At 38.9% G+C, this 18,397-nt stretch overlaps 1 protein-coding gene across 8 annotated transcripts in view; it reads left to right on the top strand.

Moving 5' to 3' along the window:
- dmd (dystrophin) overlaps window positions 1-18,397 on the top strand; it is a 721,300-nt gene that overhangs the window by 689,037 nt on the left and 13,866 nt on the right. For 7 of the 8 annotated variants that reach the window (XM_088914984.1, XM_088914986.1, XM_088914979.1 and 4 more), the window contains 6 exons: window positions 518-654; window positions 3,338-3,376; window positions 9,613-9,678; window positions 13,464-13,529; window positions 15,322-15,480; window positions 16,981-17,224. In XM_088914984.1, the coding sequence (XP_088771110.1) occupies window positions 518-654; window positions 3,338-3,376; window positions 9,613-9,678; window positions 13,464-13,529; window positions 15,322-15,480; window positions 16,981-17,224 (711 nt within the window). The remainder of the gene's footprint in view (window positions 1-517; window positions 655-3,337; window positions 3,377-9,612; window positions 9,679-13,463; window positions 13,530-15,321; window positions 15,481-16,980; window positions 17,225-18,397) is intronic. The other variant, XM_088914981.1, reaches the window with a different exon arrangement.

The following is an 18,397-nucleotide window of genomic DNA, read 5'->3' as shown; positions in this document are numbered from 1 at the left end:
TCAACCGCATGTCTTAAAAAAGAGCAGCTGCAAATATTCTTGATCCTTGTGTTCAAGGCTGGTAGGTCTTGGGTTAAGCCCCAGGACTTCAGTTTTGTTCTTTAATGAAAATAAAATACATACTCAAATTGCAATAATTTTCTGGCTCGTACTTTTAGAAGTGTCTGTTCCACAGATCCATTCCATATTACCATCTACTGAAGCGCTAAACAATCCAAACGACATCATTTCCCTCCTGCTTTTGTACTCTGTGGTTTCTCCAAGATGTGAGTTGCAGCATCAGCACAAAATAGATGGCTTCAGATTCTGAGTCCTGCTCAGCTCTTCCACCATGCTGACAAACGCAGATAAAGCCAGAGCTGTTTGTAGAGACCTGAGTCTTCTGTTTTACCAGAAAGAAGACGAAGAGAGCGTGGGATTTGAGTCTAGAAAGCTGACCTTAGGGCCCACCCTGTCCAGTCAGTGTTAGCAGTTGTTAATAAAACAGGGGACTGATTGTTCTAAGTTTGCTTTTCAGACCACTTCTGGGGAGGATGTGCGCGACTTTGCCAAGGTGTTGAAAAACAAGTTCAGAACAAAGAGATACTTTGCCAAGCACCCCCGAATGGGATATCTGCCCGTGCAGACAGTTTTGGAAGGAGACAACATGGAAACGTGAGTTAACACCGCAACACGATGACCTCTCCAGTCCCTCCAACCGAAATAAAATTCTTAGTGGGCTTTGTTTTTTTGGAACTTCCAAAGGGGCTCAGTTTTCATGTGTCTTTTCTGTTTCAGTTCCCCTCAAGAAAAGATGCAAGCTAACATCCAATTGTCACCATAATTACGGCAAAGGTTTTAATTTAACGTTATGAATATTTGTCAAAGCAATGGCTAGAAACAGAAAACCAAGCAAAAACACGCACATGCCTGAAATTGAGGCACAAAGACTTTTTTTCACATTGTTACTCTGTTTGAGCACAAGAGCCTGTATAAGTTTATTACTTGACATTTTCTGTATCAACAGGAAACACAAAAGTCTCCGCCTTTAATTCTAATACAGCCCAGGCATTATAAAATTTGTAGCTTAATAATGTCCAAAGTGTTATGTAGAAAAGCACATAATCGAACTTCTTTTAGAATCAGAATGTCTTTTAAAACAGCATGAAAATGCAAGTGAAATGAGTACTGGATGTTGAAATATCATCCATTCGACAAGAGGTTGTCTGAAGTAAAAAGTAAACTAACTGCTTGTTTTTTATGTTTGCTGTCATTCCATTTTTTTTTAAATTGAGGGAAATGAATGATTTTTCCTGGCTCTAGACATTGTCCCATCTTTGCCCCAGCCTGAACAGATATATACCTTCTGACCTGTGCTTCTTTTACATGAGATTTATCTACCAAATTAAACAAATCTGAAATTAGACTCAAAATATGTATTATACACATTGTATGCTTCTAAAATGGATGCATATCGAAGCCTTATTTAAAAGGTGAAACATTTGTACAGTTTCTAAGCTTCGCTTAGTCAAAAGCCCACATGTAAAAATGGTGGGAGTGAAATCTGTATTGCTCTCTTTCATCATCCAGATACTTTTTGCTGAGTGTCTTGAGATCCCTGAATAGATCCCTGTTATCTCTTTGAGATTAAGCAGAAAGCTCTAATGAGAGTCATCTCCCAAGTGCAGGAGTACCACTTCGTTCTTTTTCTGGGAAAGATGTGCAAATGGGAGACCAGGGTATTTTGGCAGATACATCTACTTACTCATTAAATCACCAAGTGTTGCTCACAAGATGATCAGCTTTTCTTTTACAGAAAAAAAATCCATAAGCTTCCTGCTCAGCATGGAATGGGTAATTCAGTTGACTCCCAATTTCTCACTGCCATCCCAAGACGTACTGTACATAACCTTTCTCAGTAAGCTTAATGAAAAACTCGTGCACATTAAAAAATAGAATTTAATAGAAAACATTCCCTTACAACTTCTTCAGTACACTGTAATACAACTTTTGAAAACAGGTAATAAAATGCACATGACTAATTGCTACACTAGACACATTTTGAAAGCCTGACCTCTATCAAAACTGTCCCAAACCATGAAACCGGAGTCATTGTGACTGATTGTAATGATTATCTTTTCAATTTCTTTTCAGTTTGCATGTTTTCCCACATTCCAGTAAACATTTTCAGGGCTGATTACATGTTGCAAGCAGGAAATGAGTTTTGCCATTCCTGTACATTTTTCAATAGACTAAACATTGACTAATACAAGTTAAATTGTATTTGAAATTGTATTCAAAAAAGAATTTGAATCGTTAATTTAGGAAGAATGCAAAGAATAGTGTGCACGGCAGGTCTTTAAATGTATATTTTTAAAGGCCCGTTAAATTTAGAAAGCTTTAAAAGGTCAGTTTTCATGCTCCATCCCCCTAGAAATGGGTTGCAATTGAGCTGCAGAAATACTGTAATGTTGTTATTTTCTGTAGCGTACATCGATCAAGGGTGCATGTTGTAGTTTTGTGATTAAATAGATTTAAGATTTACAGTATATTAGAATGGTGTCAATATTTAGTTTTTTTTAATAAGATTATGTCCTGTGATTCTGTAGCTTATTTTGAAGATGTTAATATTGAGAATTTCTTCTAACATAGCATACAGTATGCAACCTGTTCCCCTGTTTATAACTCTAATACCTTCCATTTTGGATTGTCTCATCAGTGTTCATGCAGTGTCTTTATATTAGTGAAAACAGTCTGAAACGTGGTCACTATCAGCATTTTTCTAGAAATGAAATTGCTGTTTGTTTTGAATTGAGTGTCTGATCAAGGATTGAACTCCAACTCCAATTCAAACCCCTGCTCCCACATAGTGCTTTCCTGGTAAGAGAACAGGATGGGCCTCTACTGTTTACTCTTTAGAGTGACTCCCGAGAGAGCAAACCCCTCACCATTTCTTTCTGAAATCTCTGATTTGGCAAGACGTGAGTGAGTGTGTGTGGGCTGTTGGAAGTGTGATACCATCTGTGCTGGGCTGAGGTATTAAAACACATTGAAGGTGCAGCTCCCGTGTCCCGCAGGATTGATCTTATGTAAGGGTACTCTTATGACAGAGGACAACATTCACGCATCAAGAAAAATTCATATTGGCAAACTGCCCTAGAAGGAAAATGAGATTGGTGAAATTTCCTCCCAAGCAGGCAATTGAACCTTAGCTTGTCTATCTTTACCTCCCCTCTTCCCTTTGGCTGCTGGTCATGACCATTCGCATTCTGCTCTTTTGATTTCGGTCCTTCTTGAAGTATTCTTCCGCTGGGTCTCTGCTGCCTCTGTCTTCATCTCCACATTTTTTGTCTTGCAGTCCTGTTACACTGATCAACTTCTGGCCTGTAGATTATGCGTGAGTACTCCCTTCTGCTGACCTGTGCAGCCGCTTTGCCCTACACAATTTTTTTTATTTATGTAACATGATTTTTTTTTCTTTCTTGAATTCACCTCGGCTTCCTCTCTGTGCTTCACAGCTTTGACTTGGAACCTATTCGGAAACTGGGCATTTATGCTCTCAAGTCGGCAACTGGCAAATTGGGTTAGAGACTGACTTTTGGTTCTGTGCTTTTTCTTCTGTATAGTGTGACCGACTCCTTTGCAGTTTTGTGGCAAAGTAAGGCAACTCATGCTTACTAAATCGGGAATATTTTTTATATACATTTAGTTTCTTTGTAATCTTCTGTAGGGTTAGAGGTCAGAGTAAATGCAAAAAAAACTAGTTGGTTTTTTTTGTATCAGTTGGAATTAGCTGTATTTGTTTTTCTTTTGTCAAAACATTTTGTTGGTAATCCTGACAATATTAATGTCTTTTTACAATTTCCATTGGACAAAATACTGGGCATTCTTTGAAGAAATTGCTGATTGCAGTGTTATTTTGTTACCTAACCTAATGGTGATGAAAATCACAGTTTAGGAATTGTTACCTATTCATAGTCAAAGTATTGAGGATTGAAGCTGTTAAATCATGCAGTGTAATTATTAATTACATCCAGAGCGAGGAACACTTTAATGCCATTGCTATGCTTACTGTAATAGAATGCAATCAGACTTCTGTCACCAAGGGTAATAGTTCACACACAAGTGCAAACAACTAATTGTTTTCTGTTATTCTTGACAACCAAGTCTTTAGTATTGGTTCAAACAAGTGTATAATCACTAGAGACTACTAGAATTAAATCAAATAACTTTCAATGTTGTTTTTGTGGACTCTCTGTGGTAGCTATGGTGATCTGTAGTTTTGTCCAATCGAAAGAGCCAATCTAAATTCTTCTGACCTAGGAAGAATATTTTTGTATCACACATAAGAAGTGCTGTACTGCCTGCAGCAATTTTCATAATAAAGCATTGGTCAGAATTTAAAAATGTTTACCCAACCTTAAATGGCTGTTGAAGTTGGTAATTAAAGAGCAAATTTCAGTCACATCATAGCTGACAACTTGCATGTAAACCTTGAGAATAGGGGATTTGAACCTGAGAAAGGGGAGTTCTCTTGCCATTTACAAGCCTTGTTTACAGTTTTAGGCACAATTACTTGTTAATTTAAGACATTCTAATAAAAAAAACAGGAAAACTGAAAAACCATTTTGACCTACTCATAGTGTATATTTATTTTGGGGAACTTTCTAGTCTAACATTGAATGATAACTGAATTAGGCTCTGTCAGAAATTGAAGTGTTAAACTGGGCCTGCAAACCAACCTAGCAACAGGATGTGGGAGTGGCGTAGTCAGAATCAGAACAGGCCTGTGTGAACGTGGCATCGGTAACTGTGTGGACACAAGCTCTTTTAACATTATTTCATTGCCATGACAACACAGGAGCTGCGGGAGTTGGTTATTATGAGCCCATTGAAAACAGAACAATGGAAGGGCCTGGTCTTAAAATCTCAAATGGGTCAAGCAGACCCAGATGTGGAGAGAAGCCTCAGTATTTATTTTTTTTTACTTTATACTTTCTACACATTTTCGGAGGTGCATTTATGCTTGTGTCCCATAGACTTAAAAATAGGTAAATTCAGAGATACTAAATCAAGGACCCGATGATGTCCCACAGACTGTTCTGGTTTAGTGATGCTTGAGTGTTTTTTGAAAATCTCCCACTCAAGTTGAATTCAAAAACAATGAAAGAGTGTGGCTTGTGCCTGTGACGTAAATATTTTTTGAGCCATTGTTTCATTTAAAAAATAGCAGCAGTTGCGGAACGAAACGGACCCCTTACTCTTCTCCCAGAGACCATCCAAAAAACATTAGACTGCTTAAGGAAAACAAAAGACAACAAGAAAAAAAGGGAGGGAAGACATACTTAGACAAAGAAAACGAAACCTGAGATCATCAGAGTTAGTTTATTGATAGATGTGTCCCAGCCTGTGAAGTTCTGATAGAGTGCTGAGCTGTGGACCTTTTGAGATGTAAGATACCATGTAAATAACCATCATAAACCATGTAAATAACAAAGCAAGAAAAAGAAACTTGGCGGTATCCAACTCTTCAGAATAGTCTTCCTCACAGCAGACCTAGGAAAAGGCCAACAAGCAGAGATTGAGAGAGAACTCATTTCCTTTTGTCCCTCGTGAAAGAAAATTTAGAGAAACATCATCATGCCTGCTAATCACAAGCAGTGGGCGATTCATATAACATGTGAATCATCTTCAGAAATTGAACACCACAGCCAAAACACCAATGAGAGCACACCCGTACCAGAGAGTAAAGGGTCAGCTAAATTTGTCATGTGAAGTAGATAACACTGATTGTCAGATGCAAGTCTTCCTTTGATGAAGCCTGTCTAAAAAAGGTGCATTAGGAATCAAGACACTGAGCCAAACATTTCTCACAGATCCTTGTGTCATATTTTAAAAGAGAGAATAGACAAAAACTGAAGCTCTCCTTAGGGTCCTTACATTTTTTCAAAAGAAGAGACTTCAATGCCACGTTCTGGTCCCTATGAAATGATTCAATCTATTTTGTTGTATCAGAAGAGTCAAGTTTGTCTCCATATCACAATCAGAAATTCTGATGACAAAGCATCCATTCAAGTTCATTCTTTTTTCAAGGATTTCAGAATTTATACCTGCTTCTCTAATGTAAGAGGTGCATCTAGTTCATTAGCCTGTTCAGGAGATAAATGCGATAATTCTAAGGAGCTAAAAAATATTATCCTTAATGGTTCAGTCTGCTTTGCTTCTGATGTGTAGAACTAACTGCTGTACTGTATCGTTCACTTGTTTTGGGTGAGAAATCACACGTTCTGTTGAGTCCTTCATCATATCCAGAGAGGTGAACTGTTCTGCTTATTTAAGAGCAAAGCTAGAAGTGTGCTCAAACGTTTTGCACACCGATAATAAAATTGCTTAGCATTATGTAGAAGAAATCCATCTTTTGGTCATGGATAGGCTTTTATGTTTACCCTTCAGAGAATGCAGTCTTTCATCTAAGTATTACAGAATCTTTGTCTCAGCTGTGATTCAGTAGATCAAATGTTTTACTCTAGTTTTCTGATTTGTTGCAGTATAGGTTTGTTCAGATTAGAGGCATAAGAAATTGTATTGCACATGGTAAAACATTTTGACAGTTCCATAGATTAGATTAGGCAATTAATGTGTCTCTGGTGACATGTTAATTGATAAAACATTCCTCTAACCCCTCTTCTAGCTGCTGCACAAACACTTCCCTTTAAAAAAAGTATTAATAAACCTCCAGTATTTAGCCCTTTCATTATCTTTAAGAAATTGAAACTATGCTACAGGAGCATGATCTGAAACAAATATTCTCTACTGCACACACATTTCTTGATATTACTAGAAATAGAAGTGCATTCTACTGAAGAATCTGTGCCATGCTGAAAATAGGTGTAATTCACCAATTGAGTATTTTTATAAGAATATGAGGTTGAAAATTAGATGTGACTAAAGGCATTTTAACCTTAACCCAAATTGGTCAGATGTGCCGAATGGCCTTCTGTTGTTTATAACCTTTGATATGTTTTAAAGTCAATTATACAACAGTAGTGCTCAGAAATTATAACCAAGCAGGAGAATCAGCAAACTGGATTTTTTATCCAGTCAAAAACATGCATCGAAATCATTTGGCGCATTTACAACTGCCAGACAGAACTCACTAACACATTATTCAGCTGCATTAGTGCATAATAAAACCTCCCTTCTGAAGTACTTCTCACAGAACAGACCTTTACGTTCAGTAGTCATTAACAAGAATAATCACTCTCCCTCGTTTTCTTGGAGCAGTGGGGGATGTAATCATTTGATGTTATTTTGGAAATGCACCACATCTTTAACAAGTGAGTTTTTTGCAAGCAAACAATGTCAACTTTTCTCCTAAATATCTATACAGACCCTGCGTTCCCTTAACAGGATTATTGATTTGAGCCCTGGAACACTACAGGAGTTAATAACTACACTGTGTGTAATTGAGGTGTACAACTGCAAGTCCAAATAAGCAAAAATAGACGAACCGTGGCTCAGCTCTTAGAAAATTCACAAACGCTCTGTGACAGTTACAGGTTACTTCCCATGTTGTGTGATGTAAATATTGATGTTTTTCTGGGGATTATCTTTTCTGCTTGCATGAAACCTGGTGCAATTTGAAATTCTTTTAAGAGATTGCCCCCACTACAAGTTTATTAATTGGCAGGGCTTCAAAAACAACAATTAATTAAGTCCATTTTAAAATTCATTAGCTGTTTTAGGACAAAGCATTTTAGAGGACATTTCCTCCAGGACCTTTCATGCTCTATTTGACTATTTTCCTATAAAAATCTGTTAGAAAATCTATTAGTGTGTGCAGTAACGTGCATTTGATTGCAATTACACAATTACAGAACAGAAAGGTGGTCTAGTCTGTACGGTCCGTAGAGAAAGTAACAATAATACAAAACATGGACAGGCTTTTTTTTACCTTCCGGTGCAGGATATAGTGCCATAAAGCAAGTAACACGTTTATTGTTTTTTTCTGTTTTTTTTTATAAAACACACATTACTTGGGAGAAGTAACTACTGATATCAAATCAATATACAGTAGATGTTCACCAGAGGTACCAGATAACTGGACTGCACTGTACTTTAAAATCCAGCATTCACCTCTGTGAAAAAAAAACCTTCCTCTTTGAATTCCAAAGGCCAGTGCGATGTTCCTCTGGGCCCCAAGTGAACTTTGGCAGCACTCAGATGTCAGTATGTGAGTTAGCAGAGTGCTGAACACAGCACTGAATAGCCAACCCACTGAAGTTACTCCAAGTGAATTTCCAGCCTCGAACGTGAGCGGACTTTTTTGTGTTCAGAAATGGATCAGCTCTTTCAAGCACAAATTCGTCTGTCGGTCAGTTTAGTATGTCACTGGTGCAATAGAACCACCCCCCCTTTTTTTAAATGGAACAAGATTCTAAATCCCATTTTTAAGAAAATAAATCTTAATCTTAATCTTCAGTTTAGTATTTAGAATTAGCCTAGCAGTATAAAATTATATGAGGCATTACAGATCCCTCCAGCTCCATACTGCAGTGGAAGTGTGACTGAAAATTCATCTGTAATTAATTTAGAGTGTGCCTCTTGACAGAGATGTTTTGATATTGATTAAGTATAGAGACATAATTAGAATAATGGTTATTAAGGTACAAGCAACATGGTATATGAACACATGCAAAATCAAAGATGCAAGTTGCTATACTGAGCATCAGAAGAAACTATATTCACTATATGCTTGCATCTCTTTAGATAGACCTTTGTTTTTTTCTGTTGATTAAATATTTTTGGTATCATTGTGATTAACCGATCAATCATGACTAGCATTGCTGCTTAAGCACTAAATAAGTGAGAGGGTTTATTGGAAAAAGGTGATGAGGATCTTTAACCTGATAAATGCCAAGTCTAGTGAAAATAAAGAAAACAAACACATAACAGGGGACCGATCTTGTCAGGTGAGAACACCTCAGGTGGACTTTCAAAAGGAGAAGCTGATTCTCCTTTTGGAGGTTTTGTGCAGACCACACTGGTCATTACCGTGGTAATCATTGGTATCATAGATAGTCTTAAGTGTATCACTCTGGGCAGGAGTGACTGGTCTCAATGTACCTCTGCTTCTAGTGACTGTTAGCAACTAGACTGTACAGCTCTGCATTGATAGCTAGCTGGCATTCTGACACAATAGCAGGATTGCATACATCCTCATGTAAATCGTACAACACTGGCCTTCTTGAGAGATGAGAAACTTGTCACAGTTGCCCTCAAATCTATTGCTCTCACTGGTGGCCATGTGCCTCATGCTACTAGGCTATGGCTTTTTCGGTAGACCCTGTGGGTCAACCCTAGTCATGACAAATGACAGCCAGCAGAATGAATTTATTTTCGTTATCTCTGTTCATTAAAATGTGCACCTCATACAGAAGTAATTGTCATTTTCCCTGATATTAGGTTTGTACATTTGTAGTAATAAGTGGTTGCTTTTCGTGCCCAGTATGGATTCAGTTTATTTAGAGAAAAGGGTAACGATAACCTTGAAATTTATTCATAATGCTATAAGGTGGAATGTTGCTGCCTCCAAGCTTGTCATTACAGAAGATTTCTGTCTTCCTTTTTCAGACCTACATCGTCCCCTCAGCTGTCACATGATGATACGCATTCAAGAATCGAGCATTATGCTAGCAGGTGAGCTGCATGTATTCGGTAAAAGTTCAGAAATGCTTTTAAAAAACAACCAGAAAAAAGGTCCGCTTAAAGTTTGAGATTCATGGGGCTCATATACATTCCAGTACAGGGGCTGTGTGTACACATCCACACGGGGGCAATTTAGAGACGCCAAGCCACCATGACTTTGAAGGCAGGGAGGAAAGCAGAGCCCCTGGAGAACATCCACACTACAGGCACCCCAGTCTGAAATCACACCAGGACCAGTGAGCTGTGAGGCATTAGTGCTAACTGCCATGTCATCATCGTGCTGCCCCACTCACACACTAGAAAATTAAAGTCTTAATTGTTTCTTTCTCAAGCGTTTCCTTTTGCCATAACTTGCCTTATAGACTGTCAGAGCAAATTGAGTTATTCAGGCTAGCCACAAGACTGCAGTTAAAATCATGTTTATTCATGCTGCACTCCTACAAACGCCACGCTAATTGTGCTGCTGAGCAGTTTATAAATTGCTTTCTCTCATAGATTACCAAGATGCATTATCAAAAAGTGCAGAATTGGTGGTTATGAAAAGATAATATGTTTAGCTTTTTTGTCAGAATAACACTTCAGTACCCTAGAGAGAATTTTAATGTTCTGTCCATTAAAATTTTAGTGACCAAAGCTGCAGTGCTTATCGCTGTATACAAGTAGAGAGCTACAGTGAGTTTTATCTGGAGGTTTCTGCTGCTGTTATTTTTAACATTAAACTGTCTCATCCTGAGGTGGGAACACAGATTACAACCCCTTAAACATAGTGATCAACACATGCTGTTGAGCTGCAGTCTCACAATTTCACAATGGGAAGCTATAGTGCAAGTATTCGCACAGTTTTTGAAGTGATTCTGTAACTCATTGTGTTTAAAAATCTAGTAAATGCATTACCTAATGCTGAGCAACAACAAAAACCCTTGGTATATCAGCATTTCATCTTTGATGTTGAAGTACCCAAGTTACCAAGCTTAAGAAGCACTGTACTCTTTATTTTAAAAATATTTGAATCTCATTAGTCAATACATTCCAGTAGGCACTGCCTTAATCCCTTTTTATTTCTTGTTTGAGGAGTTTGTACAGCATTGCCATTTTCTTCATGCAAAGACTGAGAAAAAGTGTAGAATTAGTGATGATGTTATGCAACAGAAATTCAGGGGAAGGTCAGATCCTAATCTCACCCACTTCCTCTCTCCTACATAATGTAAATATATCACTTAACTTCCCTTTTGTGCATCTCTCTCACACTCCTCCATCACATTATCTTCAACCTCGCAGCAGCACCCTGGCTCATTTCCTACAGAGAGGTGTGTGTGGGGGGCAGTCTGTCGTCCTCACCCTTATGGTTAGGCTTGGACAGGCAATTTATGCCAAATAAACCTGTGATACAATTTCGTCTCTCTGTCTCATTTATTAGGATCTGATCAGACTACTTAAAAAATCACTTCAGTGAATTGCTGTGCTGCATGTGGTAAATTATTTTTTGTACTCTCTCTGTGGATCCAATTATCCTTTACATGCTAAGGGCAGGGAAGGAATACTGCTCTCTCTCCAAAGCTGGATCTGTATGGGCAAGCAGACTGAGTTGTGCTCAACAGAGTTTTGTTGCCGTCTTAAAGCGGGGCAGTTCTCAAAACGAAATAAGTGTAGAGAGTTGAACATCAGGCATGTTTTTTTTTCTTATATGCAGAAAAGCGTTATTTATATAGATTTACCATTGTGCACTTGAAGCTAGCTGAATAATAAAAAAATAATAACTTTTGTATCTCAAATCATAAATGTATTTCCTTAAAAATAAAAAATAAAGGCCTAAAATAAAGTACATATAAACTATGTATTGAATTCTTGTAAGAAATAATAGCTAGAATTAATAATACTAGAAGTGTATCTTTATACTTATGATTTTGGGGGGTATTGGCACATACTGAACATAGCCAGGCCAGTCAAGTAGTCCTTAACTGCATTACAACTTTGTATGAACTAAGCTTTGCAGGATGGATTTTGCTTGAAGTCTGCTTCATCTCAGACTATGACTACGCAAATTAGGGTTATACTGAATAAAATTCCACAGATTTTTCAGAAATATGTGATCACTCCGCATTTTGACATCTGTTTTTATATTAAAGGGCTTCTACACGTACAAATGATCCATTTTCTCAGTCACTGTATCTTTAAAAGAAAGATTTGTGTCTTGCATTTCCTAAAGTGATTTATTCACAGAATATAAAGAAAGCTTCCCTGCTGTCCTGCCGGGCCAAATATTGCAATTATAAGATCAAAAAAGAGACTTTTATAACTTTTATATTTTTGTATTAAAATCTAGATTAAATTAGATCAAATTTTTAAAATAGAATATAAAAAGATAGGAAATTTGTACACGATTTAAAGAAATATTGTAGTTCTGATGACACGGTCCCGTGACATCATCCCCTGCAGCTTCTTCTCCACGAACATACAATAGAATCTCATGTGTGTTTAATTTATTACACTTGCTGTAGCCAGCAAAATTGGAGAAAAGTATTTACCAAGGACAGTTTATCCCAGGGTTTCAGTTAAAAGACATGAAATCATCATGCTTTGTCAGCAGTCTGTAGTCTAAGATCAAAGCCTGCTTGAAATGTCTTTCTTATTTTGCATGACTTGGATAGTTCATTATAAATTCATAACTCTTACTCATTAGCTGGCATACTTGATTTCTATGTTTTTCTGTTCATTTATTTAAAACACAAAACCAGAAAAAATACCTGGGAGCTGGAAGCTTGTTCCTGTCAAGACTGTCTAGACATAAACAGCCAAGAGCAAGCACATTGTTAGAGCAAGAGATTGTGGTTAAATGTGCTGTGAACTGTCATGGAAGTAGCCCTGTAAAAACGCACACAGACTAAAACTTGTTTTTTGTTCTTTTTTTCTTGTTTTTTTTGACACCTTACTCCAGCGTAGTAATCTAATCTTAAAAAAGGGCATTAGATCATCATGCTGGAATAAGATACTTCAGTCAAAGACTGTCTGGGGGAAAAGCACAGACCTAGAAGCCAAGAGCTCTCCTGCTGGTCCTCCAACCTCCAGCTTCCGGAACTTGTCCATTGCAGCATGCAGCTTTCGCCTTCAAAGTTAATCTGATCTGAATTTAAATGAGCCGATTTTGGCTAAATTGGTTAGGGCAGTAAATTGCAAAAAGATGCAAATTCAAAAGCTTTCTGTACCATTTAAAGTGTATGAGAAAGAAGAGTAGTTGTCCTTGAAATTCAAACTAGATGACTACCCCAGGCCTACCTTACAAATACAGCCCATTGTGAGCTCAAGCATGCGCTCAGCAGGTTGCTGTTTTTTTAGTTCCAGCCACAGAAGATTCATTTCTTCTTCGGGGGACAGAGTTAAAAGAAAAAAGACTGAAGATGACTTGTCTTTCTGAGCATCCGCCTGATGGTGTCAAAGAAGAGAAGCAGACACCTGCTTCCTTAAAACATGTTTGAAACCTTGCTTAGTTTCAAGAGTTGGGACCAGGCAAGACTGTATTCCTGAGTTCTCCCCAGTGTGGGTTGCAGTGGTATAATCTGAATTGGGTGTTCAACAGATTGGATGGAGAGTTGTTTGTGTGTGGAAGGAGCTCACTCCCAAGGTTTTCTCTCAGTTGACAAACATCCTTCAATTTTGAATCTTCACTTACTCTGTGCGCACACCATGTTATTTTAGAACGTTTCTCTTGCCCATTTAAACATGCTGTTCACTTCTCATTGTTTGTAACATGTCTTTTGTTTTGCTTCCGATACCAACAGGCTAGCAGAAATGGAGAACCGAAATGGATCTTATCTCAACGACAGCATCTCACCCAATGAAAGCATGTAGGTTCTGATGCCACTCTTTGCTTCTTTTTTCTGCTGGAATTGTGTTTGTGTGCCTATGCATGGTTTCCCCAAATATGGCTATACATTGATGTGTGTGTTTTTACCACAACTACATATATTTTCCATATATACACTTGCACAGTAATACTGTACCTACTTATCTTAAGATACTGTTCTGCAATGACTGTTGTCCATACTTGACCTCATTACCTGCTGTTGGTGTACAGTCAGACAAATAGAGCAAGATTTATTTTACAGGAGATAAAACTATAAGATGAGACTTATTTTCAGTTCCATCTTTGTTTCTTTCTGAAGAAACTTAGGAGCAATGCAACAGACAAATCGGCCTGCGGTGAATACCCAGCCGAGAGCCGAGCCTGACATTTGACTTGGGAATAAATGTACCAGTCACCACCAGAGATTCAGTAGTTCACTAAGTGGCACAGCAAGCCCCCCGGCAACCTGTACTCCCCTGCCTGTCTCCAGTCTGCACAGCAGACTGCGTCTTCCAGACTTTAACATCTTACAGCACCTGCTCGGCACCGGGAGAAAACCAGTGCTGCAGAAAAGCTTTGCGTTGGGAGGTCCCGTGGTTTTATTTTATATTATAGTTCTGATACAGTATTTTTTTTCTACAATAAATGATAAAAATAAAAATGCATAGGAAGCATTTTATAGGAAATATATTTTTTTTGTCAGGATTCGATGTTGATTAAAGAACGATTAAAACAATTAAAGATTGTTCATTTTTTTTAAATCTCAGTTATACTAATGAAAAATAATTTGAGAATTGTTTTTATAAAGATTTCATAAAAGTGTTCAAAGTACGGGCATGAATCTGTTATTTTTTTTTATTAAACGCACAGTTCACTTACTTTGTCATATTATAAAGAGCAAGCGTGTAGGAAATGGGTTTGGCCCAGTAGGTCAAGCTTGTCTTTATTGTAATCAAACAGGAAAAAAAAAGTTTTAATTGCAAAGGAGCACGAGTATCGCAGAGGTGACCGTCAAGTGAAATAATGTGTAGCTCTACCTAAGTGACCAAGCAGCTTTCAAAGCTATGTATGCATACAATACAATCCCAATTTTATTGAATTATTACATTTGATTATAGTTCATTCTTCATTTCATTGGCTGGAGCAGAAATATTTTCACTGCAAAGTGAAACGCTGTCTACCCTCATAAAAATGCAGAGTAAAAGACCCCTGCTTTTAATTATCTCACAAAATACTTTAAAGCCGGATCAAAGATGCATTTTATTGTTTCTGCACAACCCATCCTAACATATTACATACAGTTAAATAAAAAATATTGACTTGATATATTTGTATATCCCGAATCCTGATATATCAAAAGTGGTTGCATACGAAGTCGTTTGTTTGTTAGAGCTGGAGCTCCTACCTGCAGCTCAATCTTCGATGGTGTCTGCAATTCAACTTGTTAGACAGTGAGAATCTGAAAGATTCCTATATAATGTGTCTTCACGGGGAATTTTGGAGGCTCAATGGAATTCATCCCCTGGCACAGCAAAGTGCTTTCTCTAGCAATATTAAAGGAATGGGGAGCACTACAATATCAATCTTTGGCTTTAAGTATGTTCACACTTAAAACAAACCCTGTTTGTTTAAACATTCTAGGCCAGTCTAGCACAACTGCTGGCTTTTGAGGTGAGCGGGGAGAGGACCATATCTTTATCAATGTCTCGTTATCAACACCAATTACCCCCTGAGGACAAAACGAGGTGATTAAAGTCTCGATTGGTGTGCTCAACCCCTTCCTGTCATTGCAGCGATGATGAACATTTGCTGATCCAGCATTACTGCCAAAGCCTGAACCAGGAGTCCCCGCTGAGCCAGCCCCGCAGCCCGGCGCAGATCCTCATCTCCCTGGAGGGCGAGGAGAGGGGCGAGCTCGAGAGGGTCCTCAGCGACCTGGAGGAGGAGAACAAGTCAGTGACCCGCGGTTTTCCCGCCGCCGGGGGGCTGAGCGGCTCAGTGACCCAGAGTGTGGTCCTTCTCATCCAGGAAGGGTCACTGAGGAGCTCAGGATGCTGAAGGGGGGGTGGGGGGGGGGGGTAGGGAATCTCCGCTTCATTCATTTGAATGCTCGGCCTCCTGTCTCCTACTGCGATTTTATTGGGGACCAATCTCCACACACGCGATGCTAATTGAAATCTGTTAGTGGTGGTGCTTCAAGTTGCTTGAGTACATCCAAGCAAAGCGTGATGTAGTTAAACAAATCTCTTCGGCACAGTACAAGAATATTACAAGAGTTTTCTTAATTGAATCCCAAAGAAGAATATAATTGCTCACGTACGCCATGAAGATTCTGGACCTTTAAAACAATATGGACATAAGTATCCGACAATACATAATTAGTATTATATTTTTGAAAGTGTAATCTTGTAAATGCCTTTGCCACAATTAGAAAGCTGTCTTTCACAGCTCATTAAGAAGAGAATTTGGGGGCTGAAATAGGAAAAGCAGTATTCTGAAATACTTCTATAAAGCTGTTCACAAGTATTTAAATTTGATTTGTAATCTTAGAATTAAAAAGAAGATTTTAAAGACTTCCAAGATACCGTCCAGATCAAAAATAAGTAATATAAGAAATTATTAGAATTTGATAGAGACTGTTGTAATTCACATACAAAGATGTTTTCTAATGCTATAGTGCATCTAAATACAAAAAATGCCTTAAATGCTGTGTTGAGCCAGTGGATATGTGTTGTATGTTAATTGTGACTTTTAAACAACGTCTCCTGTATAACTTTCTATGAGTTGTTTAATAAAATAACTATATTCTTTCACAGTCAAAAAATAAATACATGAAACTCCTGAATTAATTTCCTAGGCTAAATATTTCTTGTCCAAATATATGTCAAATATCCCACATTAGCAAAAAAAATCAACTTACCAAAGTGGGCTGAAAGGGCATGTCTTTTCAGTCTGAATAAAGCATTTGCCTCAGACAGTACATACAGACAATAATAATTAATAATTGCTTCCACTTGTATAGCGCTTTTCTGGACACTTCACTCAAAGCCTTTACAAGTAACGGGGATCCCCTCCACCACTGCCAGTGTGCAGCCCCACCTGTAGATGACTAGATGGCAGAGTGCACAAGTACTCTCCCCACACACCAGCTCTCAGTGGGGAGGAGAACAGAGTGCTGAAGCCAGTTCAGAGATGGGGATTATTAGGAGGCCATGATTAGTAAAGGCCAGTGGGAAGTTTGGCCAGGACGCTGGGGTAACACCTCTACTCTTTGCGAGAAATGCCCTGGGATTTTTAATAACCACAGAGAGTCAGGACCTCGGTTTTCATGCGAAGGACAGCGCCTTTATTACACTATAGTGGAGATGTGTATACTGTACAATGTATGCATTGCTGTTTCCTGCTCTCCCCAACTCTCTCTCTCTCTCTTTCTCTCTCTCTCTCTTCCCCAGGAGTCTGCAGGCAGAGTACGACCGGCTGAAGCAGGCTCATGACCACAAGGGGCTGTCCCCTCTGCCCTCGCCCCCGGAGATGCTGCCCGTATCGCCCCAGAGTCCCCGAGATGCGGAGCTCATCGCCGAGGCCAAACTCCTGCGGCAGCACAAAGGACGCCTGGAGGCCAGGATGCAGATTTTGGAAGATCACAACAAGCAGCTAGAGTCCCAGCTCCACAGACTGAGACAACTGCTGGAACAGGTAAGCCTGTACCACCAGGCTGTCTTAAACAACACGGTAGCTGTCCCTGTGTTTCCACTGCTTAGACATCAACCCATAAGCTCATACTGTGTTTGAGTTTACTAGTATTCGTGACTTTACCCAGGTAAGGTACAAGTCATCAGCTAGTCCTTGAATTCTGGCGGATTAGCACCCAGAACTTCAAATTGCAGCTGGGACACCATGCTGAGAAAAACTAACCCAAGATGCATAAGTAATCGCTGGTCTCATTTCAACCTGCTTTTCATGTCCAAACATTTTCAGCATGGAGAGCAGCAATTATCTGCTGTTAAGACCCTGTTCAGTCGGTGTTCAGGCTGCTTCGGTACACTGAACAGACCTCATCAAGGATGATAATGATATATTGATAGCTTCAGGCTTGGGTGCTCTCTATTGTTGCTTGGCAGGAAAGTGTACTTGTTCGGTTGGTCTCCTCTGGTGTCCCCCAGAGCTTCAAACTAGGACTCCTCCTGCTAAAGATATCTATGTTTTGCACTTCACCACATGTGTTGATGTCATGCTGTGAATTGTCACCTTTGCGCTGATGATTCGAAGATTTACTCGCAAACCACACCTGACGTGAAAGTAATTTCTCTTGATTTACAGTATTTAGGAACATTTTGCACAAACCCCAGAATGGTCAGACCTCAGCAGGAACAGCTGTGACAAGGTCTTCTTCTGGTGAACACATAGCCACTTTTTCTGAAAACCCCTGTGTTGACTCCCGTACCCTGTTGACTTTCACGTAGATTCACAGTATATCGCTCTCGACTTGTAAGACCATGAAGGGAGTCGCTCCCCTTCACACGTCTGACCTACTGAAATCCCTCGCCACCAGTCCTGTCCATCCTCCAGTCCTGTGACAGTGGTCTCTTACTCGGCTCTTGAACATGCCTACAGACTGCGTGATACGGAAGACTAGTTCATCTGTAGGTTCTGCTATGCACTTTGAGAATATCCTTACCTATGAAATCAGGAATTCTGAGTATCAGTTCTGAGTTTCCAAATTTCGCCTTAAAACGTCCTTGTTTGAACTGGTGTTCTAAAAGTTTTTATTATGTATATTAATATATATGTACGTTGAGGAATTACGTCTTATTCCCTTATTTTGTGTTTTAGTTTTTCTTCTGAGCTTTTTATAATTGTACAACACTT

The sequence above is a fragment of the Atractosteus spatula genome, chromosome 4 (assembly GCF_055471065.1).
Source record: "Atractosteus spatula isolate fAtrSpa1 chromosome 4, fAtrSpa1.hap1, whole genome shotgun sequence".
Lineage (NCBI taxonomy): Eukaryota > Metazoa > Chordata > Actinopteri > Semionotiformes > Lepisosteidae > Atractosteus > Atractosteus spatula.
Note: the sequence above shows the minus strand (reverse complement) of the source record. Positions and strands in the feature narration are given on the sequence as shown.